Genomic DNA, 19,208 nt, shown 5'->3' with positions numbered 1-19,208 from the left:
TGCAAATCCAAGAGTGATCTAATCACCTTCCCAGCACAGCCTCAGAGACAGGAAAAAGGGGTCGGGTTGCCTGAAAACAAGGCGCCCCAGATGCTGGAGGAAGTAACTATTAAGCTACAGGACTGGTGATGAAACAGCCATACTGGCAGCCTATACAGCAGAAGGACATAACAACAGCAGGAATAACACTCAAGGCTGTGAACACTCCCAGTGATGGATAATTCAGCATTGTGCTTGACTGAAGCATGACTGAGGCCTCCAGCATTTTAATAAATGAAATCTATGATCCCTGTTAGTTTCAGCCCAGTGGCCAGGATCCCACTGCTGCTGAGATCAGTGATACTTAAAATGATTTAGAAACTACAATTAACAGGTATGGAATGTGAGGCACATAAGTAGTTCTGCTTCAGTTTCATCATCAGCACCAGTGATTTGGATTTAGTCTGGTGTTCTATATTTGTATAAGACCTATTTGAAAGTGGCTTTCCTTAATGAATCACGTCATTGGAAAGAACACAATTATCTCAGTGTGTTTCCAATACCTTGGTATGTAGCCTTTCTTTCCCAAACACTTCCTGCTCTGACAAGCACATCCGACTTCAGACTAAAACTTTGTCTCTGTTGGCAAGTATTTACCTCTCCTGTCATCGCTGACCTCAACAAAAAGTGAAAAATAATGGAAAATTGTTGCTGGATTGCCTTTAACAGCCCAAGAAGTGTAAATATGGTCTCTGATGCTGGAAATTGTCACTTTCTACTTGCGTGTATTGGCCCATCTGACCTGGTGTCATTTCAAAAACAGGCTCTTTATCCTTCAAGCAAGTAATGTATTTTATACTGTAGAGAGCTCCTTTAGCAGAGATATGATCTGTAAAAAATGATTAAATTAAAACTCAAACATCATATTATCATGAAATAATCAGATTTTCCTGTAATGCATGTAAAAAAAGGTATTTGTAACTGCTACTACAAATTTACATTTTTATCACAAGGCTTTATCTTTATGAAACTTCAGTTAGATTTGGGGGTCCGAGTCCTGGCCTTGGGGTCCCCCACACCTGCTGGTTTTCATTCCTGCTGAGCCATTGACTTACTCGAATCCTTAACTGAACTGACAAGTTGCTTCTTAGGAACCTTTGCACATTTCTTTTTCAATTCCTTGGAGATCTTACAAAACTCAGCGGTTGAAAGGCCACTTTCAACATGTGAAATAATGAAAAAAACATCCACCTATTTTTGAGCTGCTTTGTCCAATCCAAGGTCTCAAGGGAGCTGGACTCTATCACAGAAAGCAACAGGCACAAGGCAGAATATGGGTGGTGGATGGATGGTCCAGAGGTTAGTACTGCTGCCTCACAGCACTGAGGTCCTGGGTTCAGCTCCTGAGGTGCTGTCTGTGTGGGCTTGTATGCTCTCTCCACATTCACTTGGGTTTCCTTCTGGAGCTCCGGTTTCTGTCCACAGTTCAAAGACATACAGGTAGGTCAACTAGCTTCTGGGACGAGTGTGTGAGTGTTTGTGTCTGTGTCTGCCCTGTGATGGAGTGGCATCCTGTCCAGGGTGTATCCTGCCTTGCGCCTGTTGCTTGCCCAGATAGCTTCGGCTTCTCCGTAACACTGAACTGGATAAAGCAGTTAGAAAACAAATGGATGGAATAAGTTGCAGATCGAACAGAAAAACATATGAAACTAAGAAGACCTCTGAAGAATCTGAAGCAGTTCAGTTTGATCAAGCCAGGGTGGGTGAAACATGAAGGGTTTTCAATCGCAAAATACGAATAGAGGCTGTGCAGCTGAGGACTGTGCAGTTTTTGAAAAACGAAATAGAGGCTGAAACACGAGGCAAAGAATCGTGAAAAGAACACAAATAAGAGACAGTGTCTCCTTCCAAAAACACACCAAGAAAAGCCACTCATCCCACAGACACTAATATAACCCTCTTCAAGCATTCTCTCCTTCACAGTCACAGAAATATGTGGACAAGGAAGTCATATAAAAGTGGCTGCAGGAAGGAAGCAGACTGGAAAAGACTCTTTTATGTATTTCTAACAGCAGTTAAAAATAGTTTCCCCTTTATTTTCAGTTGTTTAAACTTCAGTAGGACAAAAAAACAAGTGAGGCCATGTTTACATAACCAGCCACTTTTTCCTTATTTCTTAGGGTTGCTGAGCGGAAATGGGCCGTCGGGGTGACAGAACGCATCTTTGGAGGGTTTTTTTTTTGGTGCTCTCCGCTCAAAACAAGTTCCTCCTGCTGGAGAAATTTGCTGCTTGCTTCTGCTTGAAAACCAAGAGCTGCTGTGTTTTGTCTCTTGTAAAAGTCAAATGTTTTAAGAGTCGTGACACTGCCAATTCACAATGTTGTGATTAATTGTCAGATTCTCTGGATTGACGGCAGCATTGCACATTGCAAACAAAACGTGCATATGGCCCAAATGACATCAGAAACGTTTGGCTACGAAGCCATCTCTGAAGAATTAGACCCCTGTGAAAGAGGAGCACATGCCTAAGACATTAGCACTTCCTTTCTTTCTGCAGTTTGCTCTCCTTTCCTTTCTTTTTGCATGAGCATGGACATGACCGATGCTCATCCCAGTTAAACTCTGTAAAGCAGACACAACAGCAAATCCTCAGCACTTTGAGGCTGTAAAGCTGAAACTGAGAACAAAATCTACTGAAGTTGGACTTCAACTAGAGCTCATTTCTTGTTTAAGTTTATATAAAAAAGCATTTCAGACGAACCCCAGGGTGGGACTGCAGCCCCTACAATACACCCCTTTTAAGTGCTCTGAACATTTTCTCCTGCCAAGAACAAAAGTCTGGCTTAACCATTAAATAGAAGAAAAAGATAATGAGAGCTGGTGAACGTGACAGCAAGTGTTTCAGTAAGCAGAGGAGTGCGCTGGCATGCGACAGTGTGTCTGTGTTTCTATGGCCTACATACACTACAAAAATAGAAGCAAGCTGAGGCTTTTTTACCAGGAAGACTACAGTGAACAGAAATCCAAAGTGGAGTTAGGATGCATTGACAGGGGTGGAAATTTCAAGAAGTGCTAATGTTGTTAAAAAAATAAAACAGACCAGCATGGAAAGAGGCTGCAGCTGAAAAATATAATTAGGGTGATTAATACGTGTTGTGTGGCAACACGAAGTGGCTCAAATTGCTTTGGAAGACTTGAGGTGGATGCCACGAAAAAGCAACTGCAGCATAATGTTTCCCAAGGGATTGTTCTTGGAAAAGCTGTCAGCACGGCTGCCAAAAATGTCCCCTCCCATGCAGCAATATACATGTATAAAGACAACTGCCCCCTAACGGACCAATGTTAAAGAACTGATGCCATCACCTCGTTACAGTACAGCTCAATCTTGCAGCTACAACTAGCGCAGTACCCAATTTGTGTAATTGTTTAACACACAATGTTGTTATTTACACTTAACTGGATGCTGCACTACAGAAGTGATGGTGGTCTTCACTGGGCAGCCTGTGGGCACTGACTTTTTAGGTGGGCGTGCTGGCCATCACACAACACTGTACATTGAACTGTGATTTAATTAAACCGCGACAAACAAAGATGCAGAAATGCAGGCTTAAGATACATCATATTGGCATAATGCTGGCTGATCAACAGGCTTCATACACCCTCAAATACCATAAAGTAACCTGCATTCATCTGATTAACGTGCTGAATGAATTGAAGTAAAAATCAAATGACCAGGGCATGGCCTGTACAAACAAGCAAAATGCCCACATGTCCAGACCATTAACCTAAACATAAGGCTATTTTCAGCAAAATTCATCAGAGATAATATTAAACAGAGACTGGTAACTGAGGTTACAGTGCCCCCAAAAAAAACAGTATTACATGATGAAAAACTGCATACATATTTTACAAAATTTACAGATATGATAAAGTACAGATTTTAATACATAAACCTTCCCTAGCAAACTGTGAACATCTGGGAAGGACTACTGAACAGAACATGAGAAAACTTTACATCTCGTAGCTACAGTACAGCACACAACACCTGCAGTTAATCCTAACAAATTATATGACGCATGAAAAACTAATGAATTCTAAGAATTCCGAACTGATGTTTCAGGAATATGCAGTACAAATTACCAATATATCGGTAATAGGTTTGCACAGCACAGCTATATACAGTACAGTACTGTTATCCAGAAGTTTTTAAGATATTCTGAGGTTCCCCAACGCTAAGCTTGAGTATTATTGAGCCACTTACGCCCTCTGGTGGGTCCAGAAAACAATTACTCAAATACGCTTTGCGTGTTCTATTACGAGGAACCAAACAAACTCCCTGCCACAGACGCTCAGGATTTCTTGAATTGCTGTTTGAGATTACCGCTACTACACGCTGTAAATGCTGCCGTTAGAATAGTCTGAAATCTTTATTTTTTTCCACAGCCATGTTTTTTCTCTCAAACCAAACACTTTGAGGCACTCGCGGCAACAGTACACATCAAGAACCCATTTCTAGTGTGGAGTGCTTGAGAGAGGGCCGATCATGTTACTAGAATTTATCTGCCTTTGCATTTCTCACTCAATTCCGCATTTTGTTACATGCATTCTAAATACCTCTCTGCCTTTGTCTGGTTCCTGGCGACTCGTTCCTGAAACAACAGCATCTGAAAGCTTCCTCAAGCATGACAGCTGAGGTTCTGTGCAAGGGGAAGACATTCAGCATTGCACAAGTCTCCAAAGCCTATTGGAAAAGCCTGTGTAACATCTATTTCCCCACCAAACTCCCGTCTTATATTTACCCTTGGAATACTTCCAGCAGCCATTGTCACTTGTTGAACAGGGCATATAACAAACATGAGATAATTATACAATTTTATTTAGAAGCTCTTTTAAAAGAATCCCAAAGTGCTCTACAATAATTTACACATAACAGACAGAACACGTAAAAAGAAGGAGAGAAAAAAGCAGAGTAGATTGACCCAATAATACCCAAAATGAAACTAAATGATATCAAAACCTACACTGAAAAGATGCGTCTTTTCAAGAGGTGCTTTAAATACGTCGGCAGTTGCAGTTGTAATGGATTTCAGCAATAAGCTCCACAGACATTTTGACACAAGAGTAGTCTGTACCACTCATCATGTGGAGCCTGGACTTTGGTAAAGTAAGAAGGCTTGAATCAGCAGATCTCAGATTGTGCTGGACTATATTAATATAATAAACCCTTAGGATAGCCAGGAGATAACCACAATCACTAAGCACACACATAAAGGAATACAAATTCAGTAAGAGACCAGATAGCCAAAGATAATATACAGGTGATTAGTCTTTATATGTTTTTACACTAGCTGATGTTAGACTGTTCTGTCAGTTCCCTGAAAAACCTTTAACCTTCTGCTAAAAATAATTCACAATAATGCATGAAAATCAAACAAAATGTGTCGCGCCCTTCCAAAACCTCCTTGAGAGGTGAACAGACAAATGAGATAGTCCAAACAACAGTCTGTGATGAAGAACAGATCCTCTGCTCCTGCCAAACGTGATATAAATAAAAGAATTGTGAAGTATGTGACTGTGCAGTCAGTCCTTTATCCTCTTGGATAAAAAAATATCTGCTAGAAGCAAAATATTACATCTACACTGATGAAGCTCTATGTGATATATAGCCAATATGCGATGTGCCTGTCAGAGAGATTGTTGAAATGCTACTTTGCCTAATTTGATCAGATTTTTTAGGTCAGCCAGTAAAATCATGTTTTGCTCTCGCTCCCTTTTGTTAATCAAGGCACAAACAGACAGGAAGACAGGCAAGCACTTTCCTTTGGAGATCACACATCTAGAATCATAGAGTACTAGAAGATATACTCCTTTCAGCGTCCCATGGTTGGGAACTTTTCAAAGAACAGCTAATAAGGCTGTAGAGGAAATGAATGATTTGACTTCTGACCCTTCTGAATAATGAGTTGTATGAAGGAATTAAAATCACAGACAGCATGCACACCAGAGGGTCTTGTGGCTCTCAAGAGTGGCCCATTCTCTGTTTCAGAACATAATCCAACTGGCGTGTTATATAAAACGTGTTCCCAGTATTTCCGGTTACGAAGAGTGTGTCTGCACACATTGTACAAACATTGTTTACGTGTTTATGCAATATTGCGATGTACCATCTTTACTCTGTTTCTCCAGTTTCTTTAAGCAAAACTAAAAATCTGCTCTATGGCTTCCCAATCCTGATTTTTTTCAACTTTTGTGTGCACTTATAATTATACCAGCCGAGCTGTCTGTTAATTCATTGAGCACTTAATAGAACAAATAACCGACATACTTGGACAATTTCATTGTTACTGCACCTACTGTAAAAAACTTCTATTTTATTTTATACTTGAATTCTCCAATGTCTTCAGTGCTGAAAATATTGAAAAACAGATTAAGCAAATTATTACTTTAATTATGGATTCAATTAAGTAACGAAGAGCTCAGCTGACACAGCAAAAAGTATACACTGAAATCATTTGTATTAGGATTGAAAGCTCTGGAAATTGTACTGTGTCTATAGAAGATTAAAATTGCAAAATATCAGATTTTAAAAAAGTAAGCATGCTGCCAGAAGATGTCACTCTTTCACATAATGTAGAATATTGCTCTGGAGTCTGGTAATGGTAGCACTCACTTTTCTCAAAAACACAAATTTACATATGTCACAAAAGGGTGAAAATGATTTTCCTTTTGCCCCTTCTGTCAAACTCAGCGGGTGCAGTGCGGATGAGCAGTCTCTGACAGATACTGATTATACCCTTTTAAATGGAGCAGCTGTAATCAATGCATATGGTGTGATTGGGGACGAGCTATTCATGCTGAAACTCTGGGCTGTGTACTGACGCACAAAGCAGTACCAATCAGCACGTCAGGAGATATCGACTTCCTGAGTGGTGAGCTTTATCTCTGGGATCAATGGCCAGTGACACTCATGTCCTACAATCACCTCACCTAACTTGACTTTCCTTGTCAGCAAGGCATCATGGTTGGTAGTACCTCCAAAACAGCACCATGCACTTCAGATCCATTTCAGAACCTCGGTTCCAAGTCAGGGAGATGCTGCTACTGCGCATGTTACAATTCTGCGCCTCAATTCCTTAGCATTTGCTGGCTAAGATGTCGGCCTAACACATTCTCAATCCAAACAACTAATTGGACGGATGGAAATGAAAAACAGTAAAAGAAAAGGGAAAAAAAGGTAGATTTTGTAGACTTGTTGTAAACTTGTAGGTAGACTTCTTTCGTCTTTATTTAACAGGTAATTCCAAATATTTTTCCATACCCCTCTTACATGTTGTTTCCCACTAGCAGCATTATTAATTCCTAAAGATTCTTGCAGGCTTGGCATTGCAGTGGGCTACTTTTCAATCACCTCCATTAATTTGTTGTCCTCCAGGCCTAGAAGAATCTATACACGTGGCTATTGAAATACTTTTCCCCCTGCAGCGCCAAACTTGAGCCTCAACAAGGGGCAAAGGTTACTTTGAAGATCCTCATGCTCAGTGCATGTGATTATGATATCAGCGCAGGTGGCTCCGATAGCCACTGGGCATGCAAAGGAACTTTGATGTTGCAATGAATGGGGCCGAGATCAGACTGACAGTAATTGTGGAACGTACAGAAATGATCCCATTAAGCACCAGACCTTACAATTCTGCCGCGATCCTTAGCACGCTTTGGAGAGCTTATGACAAACACCTACAAAACTTCATTGCCATCATTCCATGGGAGGCGAAATCCATCCATTCCACGGGAGACAAAAATAACACCGTTTACATTTACCAAACTAACTGGGGAATAAAATAAAAATATTTATTTCATACTGTCATGGGTATATGAAATAGACAGCTGTGTTGCTTGCCAATTAAAATTAGAAAGTTTATTTTCTCTATTCAGAAACAATAATCATTCCTAGCTTTTATAAAGAGCTTTTAATTCTAAAGAATCTCAAAGCATTTTACATATAAAAAAGGGGACCCACTTTGTCAACAGGTGAAAAGGGGCCTCCCTGTGTTGTCCTATAGTCTTTGTATTTCTTCTTTACTATGGAGAGATCTGGGAACAATGTTAGCTTAAAATAGTTTCAATTACATTTAAAGTTTAAAGATAAAATTTAAAAAAAAATGCATTGTTTCAGCTCTTACCAAGTGTGCATTTCCATTTTCTAGTTATCAGAGCTGAAATCAAAGTACTTCCACTCAACTGAAAATAAACAGGATTCTCCATGGAGTTACACACTTTGTCATACTAAAGCTTTCATTAATTCAAGCGCTTGTGTCATCGCCTGTGTTTGTAAAACCAGTGAAACGAGCAGTGTTGTTCTTAACAACATCGGTCAGAGTATGAAACATCCCTAATTGTTTTTTCTTGTTTTTGCTAGAGAGTGTTCAATGTATGAGAGATATATATTTTTAATTCTGCTATAGAGAAAGCCAAGAGAAGGGTTGACAGCAGCCAATAGGTGAGGACAATAATTCCGATTTAGTCTTACAGAACCTTACAGAAGGTTTTGCCTGTATTAAAGATGAACAGGATCACGATTTTTCCCATTTCTCGCATGGCAGCTTAGAGTGGCATAGGAACTTGGACATCACAGGGGTACCAGGATCAAGACCAATTTCACAGGCTTTCGTCAGCACAACACAACCTTGAACAACTTCTCAATCTCTTGCACCAAAAACCCACTTTTGCCTTAAAGAAAAATATTCAAGTTTCAAACACATGCTACACACGCTCCACAGCCAAGTACAGACACCAAATGTCAAAATCCTTAAAAACTGTTCTTAAAAAGAAAAATTTTACATTCCCCAGCCTAATTCTTGTGCCAATGTCTTTTTCCCTCCAACTCAAGTGATACCTGCTTGATGAGCTGTATTTTGTGATATGATACAGTTTTTAGAACTGCATGTGTCTTTTCTTCAGCTATCTGTCTGAGCATTTTTCATAACTTTAGACCTCACTTCCTTGTGAAGGAAGTGCTTTAATAGGGAGCATACCAAGTTCACGAAAGAAAGTGAAGGTATTTGCTAATTGTCTGACATATTTATTATCTCCAATGTTCTTTGCATGCTGTCCACCTCCTTCTTTGACCACAATGCACTTAAAAGTTTGATTCGGAAATGCCTACTTCTATTTATAATCTGCTTCTTACCCCTTCTCATAAACTCTGCACCTGACAGTACCTGACAGTACCCAAACACAAAGCTTACTCTATAAGAGCATGCCAAACAATGCCAGAAAAACAACAGGAAGACACTAATTTCCTGCCAGATATTAGTGTGCCAATGCGTTCGATGCTTTCTTACAGTAACAGGCTGAACTTTGTCCAACAGATTTCTCATTAAGAAGGAAGCTTAAAAACCCATCGTTAACGTGAATCCTTGATGATGTTTCCTGCAGAATGCAAATGCAGAAGATTACATCTCTGTATGATTCCCATAGATTTCCATAGAAGGTTCCTAGGAGGTTCACCCCAGGACAGATCTCAAGACTACAAATAAAAGGAACTCAGTGTAAAATGCAACTTTACTATTTCATGAAGGCTTAGTGTTTTATGGATTTATTTTTATTCATACAGCCTGCGGTACGGCACAGGCAAAAACAATTACTACCCGGGTACATTTATTATTTACTGTATATATCTTCTGCTTTCCTTCAAGTGCAAAACACAACACAAGCAAGAAATATTGCCTGCAATTCAGGGAGCCAGAGCCTAGTATCTCAGCATGCAACAGGCAAAAGCAGGGGTACACCCTGTTCAGGAGGACAGTCCATGGCAAAGCAGACACACAGACACAAACAGAGACACACACTAACAGCAGGGCTAGTCTTCCCAGAAGCCAATTAACCCACCAGTATGTTTTTGGACTGTGGGAGCAAACCACCAACCAAGAGCCCACCTTCTGTGGCGCATCTTCCACGAACACTGACAACATTTCTGTGTGCGCACAAGATGCTGACAGGGGAGTAGAACCCTATGCAATGTTTGCTTTAATACTACATCATTTGCATACAGGACAAACATGGTTACCCTGCAAGCATCCAAGCACTTCAGTCAGATAAGAACACTGGAGGATGCATTTTTGCTGGAGTAGCTATTTGGCAGATGGGAGTGGAAGCCATCTGATGCAGAAAGCTCAGAACAGAAACACTGGAAGTGTGTGAGGTCACGGAGTGAACAAGAAAAACACCTTGGTTCCCTTCCGTTTCTTGAGCTGAAAATGTTTACCTTTGCCCCCTAAGCAAAAGTGAAACCTGCTTTGCCTCTAACTTTAGCATTCAGATTCACTAGCAATACAACAGAAGCACATTGCTGCCATCAGTGAAAAACATATTCTGTGTATCTCGGAATGATGAGAAAATTGTCCTGAGATAGTAAATTATTACAGAATTTCTATAATAATCATGTCATACAAAACCTGCATTATGATTAGGTGACTTTCAGTTTGAAGCAGTGGAATCGATTGCATGGTACTGTCTTTCTTGTTCAAGGACAGGTTGAGTGTCTCATGGTCATAATGATCATGTACACATTAGTTAAAAATTGTAACATTTAATTAAACAAAATCGAAAGTTCCAGCTGAGCTATTGGTAGCTTCTAGGTGCTGTCATTGCACAATGTTGTTCATCATTGTTGGTACGCTTAATTGATCATTTGTATCTCAGCATTACGAAATAATATTGTATCGCGTAATAAAGAGATACTTTACTGACAATGGCAGCTTCATCCCATTCTCAGTTCACCTTGATCATACTGTCTCTCTTTAGAGGAACGATGCGATGGCAGCAAGCATATGTCTGTGAGAATTCAAAAATAATGAAATCACACCGGACGTGTGGAATATACATACCAAGAAACAAAAGCACTGAACCTGGAAAAAAGCAGCACTCCTGCACTTCAGCTGCTTGATATTCAAAGTTTTGGATTTACTAGAATATCATAGTAACAGTGACTTTTGTTGTCAGTCAAGCATGAAATTAACCAATGCCCTTCAAGAGCTTAAAACTATAGGATCGTACTCTGTAGGGATGAAGAAAGAAGCACATAGCTGTAGATCTGTGAGGACTTTCAATGCATTCTTTTTATCATTTTGAACCCAGCTGAAACCTATCAAGTTATTCTTACTTTCAATCACTTTTCATCATGTTGCATCAGTGTAGATGAAGATTATACTATTTAAAGCAACAGAATGGCAATATTTAAAGACTGGCATGACTTACCAATGTTTTGGATAGCTTCCATAAAATTCTGCTACACCTACCATTTCATCAACTAGATAATACACATATAATGGAAGACTAAGCCCTCTAGATCAATAGTCCTTAAAGATTCTGTGAAAAACCGGCATATAGGCCACATGAATGGGTTTCTATTAATAAGCTTAAATGTAAATGCTTGGTCTTTCTTTCTGTGGTTTGGCAGAGAGAATTCTTCTAGTTTGGGTTTAACCTCTAGTTCCATGCTGTCATGAGAAACCATCAATGTCTATTTGCTTGTGCTCAAAGCACAACTAAATAAATGGGTTCAGGAATCGTGTGTCTTAAGCTCAGGGAAAATGAATTGTGTAAGCATTCCCAGCCCTGTTTGTAGCAACATGGCATGACAAGACGTAAATAGCTGACTTTGGCAGCTGTATCCTTCACTCTGAGCCCCATTCATTACAATACATGCTGGGATCCTGGAACAGCAATCTAAACACTAGGGTGAAGTCAACTGTTCCAAGCATGTAAAAGCACAAATGACACACTTCCACTTTCCAACAGCAAAGGAATGACAGCGAAAACAGCCTTGAAAGTTTCTCTCCTCAGCCAAAGAAGTGCTACATACCAAATGCAAGAGTGTCTTCGCATGGAATTGTAGTTGAACTGCATGGCTTTTCTGGGAAAGCGGGAGTCTCTATTCATCATAACAATCTTAGTGATCCACAACGTATCTCCAGAAACTGAGCTCCCTCATGAACTCTGGGCAGCTGACTGCTAATGACCAGTAGGGCATTTCCACCGGTATCTCCTGCTCATTCTCGTCCCACATGTTGCTTCAGTAGCTCCCAGACAGCTCAAATGCCTGTTACCAAATTCCCGTTCAGATGAACTTGCAGACCTCCTGCCAAAACGTCCTCCCAAAGCAAGGTCTGCGATGATCCTTTTCAAAGGCAGGTAGGGAAGTGCTGCTGGTCTCGTATGGCTGGCAGCACCAGCAGGTGGTTGTAAATGCTACAGGTTCACGGGGCTGTATTCATGCAAATGTTCTGGCTCATTTGAACATTGGTATTCCAGAAAAAAAACAAAGCATTCTTTGTGAATTTCAAACAAAGGCTTTTTTATGTCCGGACACTATCAGGAAAGCAAAACTTAACCTGCGCACGATGGTGTTGGAGTTTATGGTGCACTAGCGCTGAAATGAGCAAAATCCCAACCCCACATCCGATTCCTAGAGTAAAGTCGGGCTCTTATAGGTTTTGACAAGGCCGCTTTGGTTCATGTTGACACAGACACCATACATATCTTTCCTGGCCTCTGGCATCAAGCTAAATTAATCTCTAGATAGTTATGTTACATCTATTGCCAGTCTAGATCAACAGCCACTTCACTGTTTGTTTTCTTTGGCTCAGGACCAGACTACAAGCAAGGTAAACTTGAACTTCTGTTTCATTCATTCCTAAATAGGAAATGCTAAATTCCTCTCCCCTCCCCCCCGGCACCGTATAGAGGAACAAATCAGATAATCCCTCCTAATAGGGTTCTTCCAGAGTGGGTTTCTGCAATTCCTTTACCCCAAAGACTTGTTTCCTTTCAAAAGAGAGGGCATGGAGGAGACGTCCACAGACACAGCAGCAGCGATGCAAATAATGGTAACAACAAAAAAGGACCTCTTGCTGCAGCTTGTGCTGAATTATTGACAATCCCTCAGGCAAACCAGGAAATCTGTAATTAACCAGAGTGAAATTTCAGAATCCGTATCAAGTTTCCCAAGTATCCAGGGTCTCGCACATTAAACTGAAAATTCAGGAGAATAAAGCAAATCACAACCTGGTCTTTGCAAGAAGTTGAAGCTTAACTCTTAGCTGCCAGCAGATGTGAGACTCATGAAGGTTGCACATGCATGACCGGTGGGCTAGGCTTGTTTTTTCCCAGATTTTGTTCTCAACATGAGGGCACAGCTGCCTGGACTTGTTTCAGACCGGCTGCACGATGTTCACCGCAGTCATCTTCAGCTTGCCTGCACTGGATCAGCCTGAGTGACACACTCGATCGACAGCTTCCCAACAGAGCAGAGACTCGTCGAGCCGAAAGTTCAATAAAGGCGGCACGTAGTGTCAGCTTGTGTTGATAAGGGGGGAGGGACATTTTCCAAAGGATTTTGTAACGCGCTCTTTCCTAGCATAGTAGCTTCTTTAGCTAGAAAACTCCAACCAGTAGTTCCATGTGCTTGAGATAATTCAGTTCTGCTGAAAACATTCAGTGTGTTTGTCATGACACCCTGTGTAAACAGAGGATTTTTCTGCTGTCCTGGTTTGAGTCTTGGTGCTGCCAAAAGTTGACAACCTCATTCTACTGCAATGCACACTACACCATTTTAGTGATGTGCATAAACATCGTACACATTGTTCTATGTTTCAGTTCTGGATGGGCAAACTTTTAACTTCAGATAAAGAATTATCTGAATTAGCACACAGTCACACCATTAATGTACGGAAGGCGCATGTTAAGAGATTAGGTGCATGAGTTGATATATAGTCACGACAGGTTTCAGGGGGTCAGTCCCTCCATTTGCACTTTACTTTCAATCTAAAAATGCATGATAATCTGCATGAGCTAGTCTTTTCTTTATTATTCACTAAAAGCAGGCTATAAGTACTATACTTCACAGCATGTCTAAGATTACAGTAACATTTTATGACTAACGGCTTAAGGCTTCCAGCTGTTTCTGAGGTATGAGTGAAAATAATGAATGGCAGGTCTTTCAGTTCTTGAAATGCATATCTCTTGAACTCTCTTTTTAAAATCTAGCAGAGCGGACTTTCTTTAAATCCAGACTTACATCCTTCTGATGATGTTCTAAATAAAGGAGCTGTATGAATCTTGTCAACTGTACTCTACTGCTGAAAACGTCTCCTTCAACACATCTAGTCCAGATTCGTTTTTTACATAGAGAAAGCAAATACAACTCCCCAAACTTTGCATTTGCATATGAACTAGAAGCACGAGTTCATCTTAAAAGAGCATGCAAATAAGGTATTGTAATTAAGAACACATTTCAAATAACTGGATACAACACCACTTAAAGGAAGAACAGAACTAGATATAAATAAGATAGTTTGAGGAGAACTTCCACGTGTTTCCTTGATTATTTAACGTGATGTTGACTCTAATTTGATCTCTCAAACTGACAAAGAAGCTGATGTGTCAATGCTTCTCGCAGCAGTCAAAGGTTGTAATGTACATTATATGCTCCAAAAGCAATTGTAAAAGTTTAACAGTATGAGTCTATCAGGAGACATTGTAGGCTAGGATGTGTATTTTAGTATTGTAAAAACTGGTCAGAGCCTATTCATGTATGCACAGAACTGTGAGAAGACCCATGTGATGATCAGGGCTCTTGGTTGGACAATATCAGACGTTCTACTTTGTTGCTGGATTTATATGCTAAGAAGGGCTTTAATCCAGACTAAAGTGGACCCCCTTGCAGGGATTAGCCAGTGTGTTGCTACAGCCAATATACTGTGCGTCATTACTGTAGCCTAGAGTCAGAGCCATGCAACAGCGAATGGGCTCATTAGAGCATGAAACTGACACTAAACATAAATTTGTCGATCCGTCAACTGGTTTCTGTATTGAAGAGACAGAGGAGACCCTGCTTGCTTGGTTAAGCCTGGTAATGAGAACACTGAGGTTACACTGTGACCTGGCTGACCTCCCTGTCAGGCACCAAGCCAGAAAGCCTTGCGGTGCCCCCTGGTGGTAGCTGAGAGACCCGAGCCCAGAGGGCCTCTTACTATTCCAAGTTCAATCACATTTCATACACTGTTTTCACAGCTGTGTGTCGCCATTACTGGAGTTCTTGTTATCACCCCTTCCCTTATTTTACCTTTTTTTCTTCTGTTTTTTTTTACACTATGACTTGTAAAACATTTTTGCAAGAAAGCTATTGGTGTGGAGGTTTGTGCAGATGCAGACCTGGTTTAACTCCAGTAGGTGGAAAATTCCACAACAATCACAAAACATTGTTATTGTCTTATATTTTGTGTGGGGTGTCATGCTACAGTACCAGGAAATTCAAATTACTATGGTTTATTGTTCAATTTCCTAACCTTTGCCCAAACCTTAATCTACAACTGTACATCGTTTAATGTGCTTGCTCTGTTTTTTTTAGCCAGAGGTAAAAGAGTACCAAGATTACTAAGACTAAGAGTACTAAGACTGGCAATAACTGTCTCTGCTCAGTGTCACTGTATTTTGGAGCTGAGAGCGTCAGGGCGATGAACGTAGATGTCTGGAAGCTATAACTGATACTTAATCTGCACCCCTTGTCAGCCATTAGGTAAAATGCTATCCAGACTTGCTCTCAGGCTCCACTCTATGTGCTGAACTCACAAAGCACTAGTAATTGAGGTAGACTTGACAGACTCAAATCCTGCGACCGATTTGACATCAAGGGGACCAAGTAAAGGCAGTGACAGTGTTCAACATAGCCTCCTAAAAACTGTTGCCTAAGTAATAATAAGCACTGATCACAGCTCTTTGAATGTTTTTTCATTAAATGAACCATGAATACATTAACATGATCAATCTTCCATTTGTCGATGATGAAACATTTAAGCTCGATGCTTCTCTTTCCAGGAACTAACACTTTGCAGTTTATTACTAACTGAATTTTAAGACTTTTAAACTACTTTAGTGATTGTGCTGTACCCCTGGTTTTTCCTTGTAGTAGTAGTCTACTTTCAGTGAGTTTGTGAATGGTGGACAATCATTCTCAAAAGTGGAAAAGACATTCTTCTGGGCAAAATTTTGGCAACTTAAAGCATTAAATCTTTAGTGACTTCTAATCATCATACACAGAAACAAGGAATGGATTATATGCATGTTAATAATGTCAATTACATCAACTGATCCTATAGAATAAAATGACATCAAACAGTAACAACTTACCAAGGACTTACCATACAGGAAAGTTGTCACTGGCTGTAGTGAAATCAATGTTCTTGCTTTACTCACCAGATTTTAATTTACTTAGATCTTCAGTCACTTCATATTAAAAAAGCAAATCACAACACTCTAATAATAGAACCCTTCTCTCATTTCATCCCCTTATATGGCAATAAAGCCTCACTGCATTAAAATCTTCCTTAAATAACTCTAGAACTCTGGAGGAGAAGTACTGTAAGTGTTCACTACCTGTGCCTTAAAGCAGTTAATTCACAGGAAATCTTAACTGATACCAGCATGAATGAGGGTTCAATAACCTTTGTACAGATATCATTGTCACACTAGCTTTACAAACTATTGCACTAAATAAACAATTGACTAACTTTGAGTTGTGTGATAATAGGCTTGAGTGAGTGCCAGTATTTACTGTATCTCTGCAACTGTACTGTACAGATGCATGCAAATAATACACATATGAGCCCATGTAACAAGCATGCGGTGTTGCAGTTTTTAGAGTAATCACGTGGTACCACATTTTAAACAGTTTTTGATATTTCTGCTTTATGCCCACACATCTCATCATTGGGGAGAAAGAAGAATGATACATGCTCTGCTACAACCCACTCAGCCTTTAACCTTTTGACAGGCTATAAGCTCCACAGCTCCTGACAGAAGAGTTGACTGACTGGAGGGCTGTTGATCGGAAAGCACAAAGAGCCGTCCATCCATTTTTTAACCACTTTTAACCACAGCTGGAGCCTATCCTGGCAAGCACAAGGCTGGGCACACCCTGGCTGGGTGCACTCTGGGTACAGCAGTCCATCACAAGGCACACACAGATACAGACACGGTCTGACATACACACTCCGTCACACCAGGGCCAGTTATCCCAGAAGCCGATTCACCTACCAGGACTGTGGGAGGAAACCGGAGCACTCGGAGAAACCCCAAACAAACCCCACACAGATAGCACCCGGCTCGGAAATTAAACCCAGAGCCCCAGCGCTATGAGCTAGCAAAGCTCAACACTGCACAACCACAACGCCATCCCAGAGAGCCTGGATGACTGACCCCCCCAGTGTTCTGCTAATTGTGAACCACCACAATTGTGAACCACGCTAGTTGTGAACCATTAGCCAGGTCACGGCTGGCTAATGACGTGGCCCAGGCTGGAACTCACAGCGACTCAGCTCAGTCTTTACTGGCCAAGACACGGGGGGAGCCCCCAAAATTGCTGGATCTTAACAAGGTCTTCTCATAACCGCGGGAGGGCAGTTCACATCAAGGGCACAACATCTGTATTCGAGCAAGTAACATATAGAGTACACATTCCAGCATTCTCACGGAGCCCATAAAAACAAGTTTAAAAAGACCCCCGGGGTAGGTCCTGGGTACCCGATCATCTGCTGTTTTAAAGCTTCTCCTTGTGCTTTTCATTTGGTGAACATGTGCAAGGAACAACCGTTGTTAGGGCTTACATTATGTTATTCCCCTGAGAGCAGGAACAGTAACAGAATGATGTCACAGCACAGCACAGTGTGCAGTATTCTGACAGCTCACCACAATTGGCACCACTGTTCAAGCACTGATAAGATTTTGTCCACTAAACCAAATATACAGTAGTGTGCACAGTGCTCCATTGATGGTACCATGATAAATTAATGGAAGCTCCCATTTACAGAGGAGCAATGAATGCTGCCTAAAGCACACAACTGCACACCCATTATTGGTCCTTGTGATGTACTGATGTGCATACTGTGATGTGACAGTATTTTGGGAGTTCTGGAGTCCAGCAAACCCACAGCTGTGCCTTTTTGAAGGCTCAGAAAAGCACATCTACTGAAAGAAGATATAAGAGCAATTAAAAGTTTCAGCCATGAGGCTGGTTACTATAGCTTGTCAACCTGATGCACAGTGCAGTATCAAGGTGCTTTTCAGAATTTTTTACTAAATAGTAATGTTTCTCCACTGAACTTTAAATTTGTGAATCTATTTACTAAAAACATTGTTGGCTTTTGTATTGATTTCTTGAACCATACTTTATAATGAAGACAAACAACTCAAAGGAGCCTAAAATCATTAAATAAATCCTCCTGATTACGATTTTTCCTTTAAATTCTTTACGACTAATGTTACTTGGGCTTTAAGGAATTCTAAAGCTCTGGAATACAAGCCTTTCTTACAGAAGAAACTGCTGTTCCAATGCTGTGCTAAAAGATAATCAAACTCTTGAACATTTATAGCAACACAAGGTTTCATACAAGGTAAAATAAACCACTTTTATGATATGATGTTATGTCAGATGTCCAGTGCCATCAATATACAGCAATTGCCTCTATCTTATTTCTTGACAGCCTCAATTCACTTGTGGATTAGTCAAGATAGCACAGGAAATAAAGTGTCAGGAACCACTATTCGCGTAGATTGACTGGATTAGTTAAATATCCATGGGTTTAAAAAACTCAGAGTGATTGAGCCTTCTATACATATCATGCTGATGGTGTTTCATGAGATGGGATAATGAGTGGGCTGTTCATTAAGTGTCAATAATAAACCCAGCAACTGTGTGGATTAAAGGCAATGGGTTGTGATCCGTTTTCTCCACTGTGGCAGAATTCCTCATGCACTGGTAAGCTCTAGCCTGCTGGGGATACAGTACGCATTAAGGTATTAAAAAGAAACAGATCTGATGAAAGTCCAAAAGTCTTGCAAAAGTAGAACGGCTGTTGGAACTTTAATGCCACACAAGATAGAACAGACAAACAGAAAAAGATGCTTCTCTGAGATTTTAGAAAATGCCCTTTTAATATCCAATTTGTTTTGCAAGTCTAGAGTTGTTTCTACCCACAGAAGATTCTTTTAAAAAATCACCAAGCAAAATGCAGATCTATAGAGATTTAAAGCTGCAGAAAGAGAGCAAGCTAGAGAAGGACACTAATACAACTGTAATCGACAGTTGTGGATGAGGCTTTTGCATTATACTGTGCTTTTCAGTATTTTTCTGTCTTCAAACAGAATGACACATTTTGTGGGGAGATTCAGCC

At 40.5% G+C, this 19,208-nt stretch overlaps 1 protein-coding gene across 3 annotated transcripts in view; it reads right to left on the bottom strand.

The window, feature by feature from the left end:
• Nucleotides 1-19,208, bottom strand: part of pde4cb (phosphodiesterase 4C, cAMP-specific b) — a 147,692-nt gene that overhangs the window by 47,960 nt on the left and 80,524 nt on the right. The window contains exon 1 of one of the 3 annotated variants that reach the window (XM_088907658.1): nucleotides 11,843-12,197. The exons of the other annotated variants lie outside the window; for them this stretch is intronic. Within the exon in view, the coding sequence (XP_088763784.1) occupies nucleotides 11,843-11,922 (80 nt within the window). The 5' untranslated portion in view covers nucleotides 11,923-12,197. Of the gene's footprint in view, nucleotides 1-11,842; nucleotides 12,198-19,208 lie in introns of those variants that run through there. 3 annotated transcript variants of the gene reach the window in all.

This window comes from Atractosteus spatula, chromosome 28 (genome assembly GCF_055471065.1).
Source record: "Atractosteus spatula isolate fAtrSpa1 chromosome 28, fAtrSpa1.hap1, whole genome shotgun sequence".
NCBI classification, from domain to species: domain Eukaryota; kingdom Metazoa; phylum Chordata; class Actinopteri; order Semionotiformes; family Lepisosteidae; genus Atractosteus; species Atractosteus spatula.
This window is presented reverse-complemented; position numbering and strand designations above follow the sequence as displayed.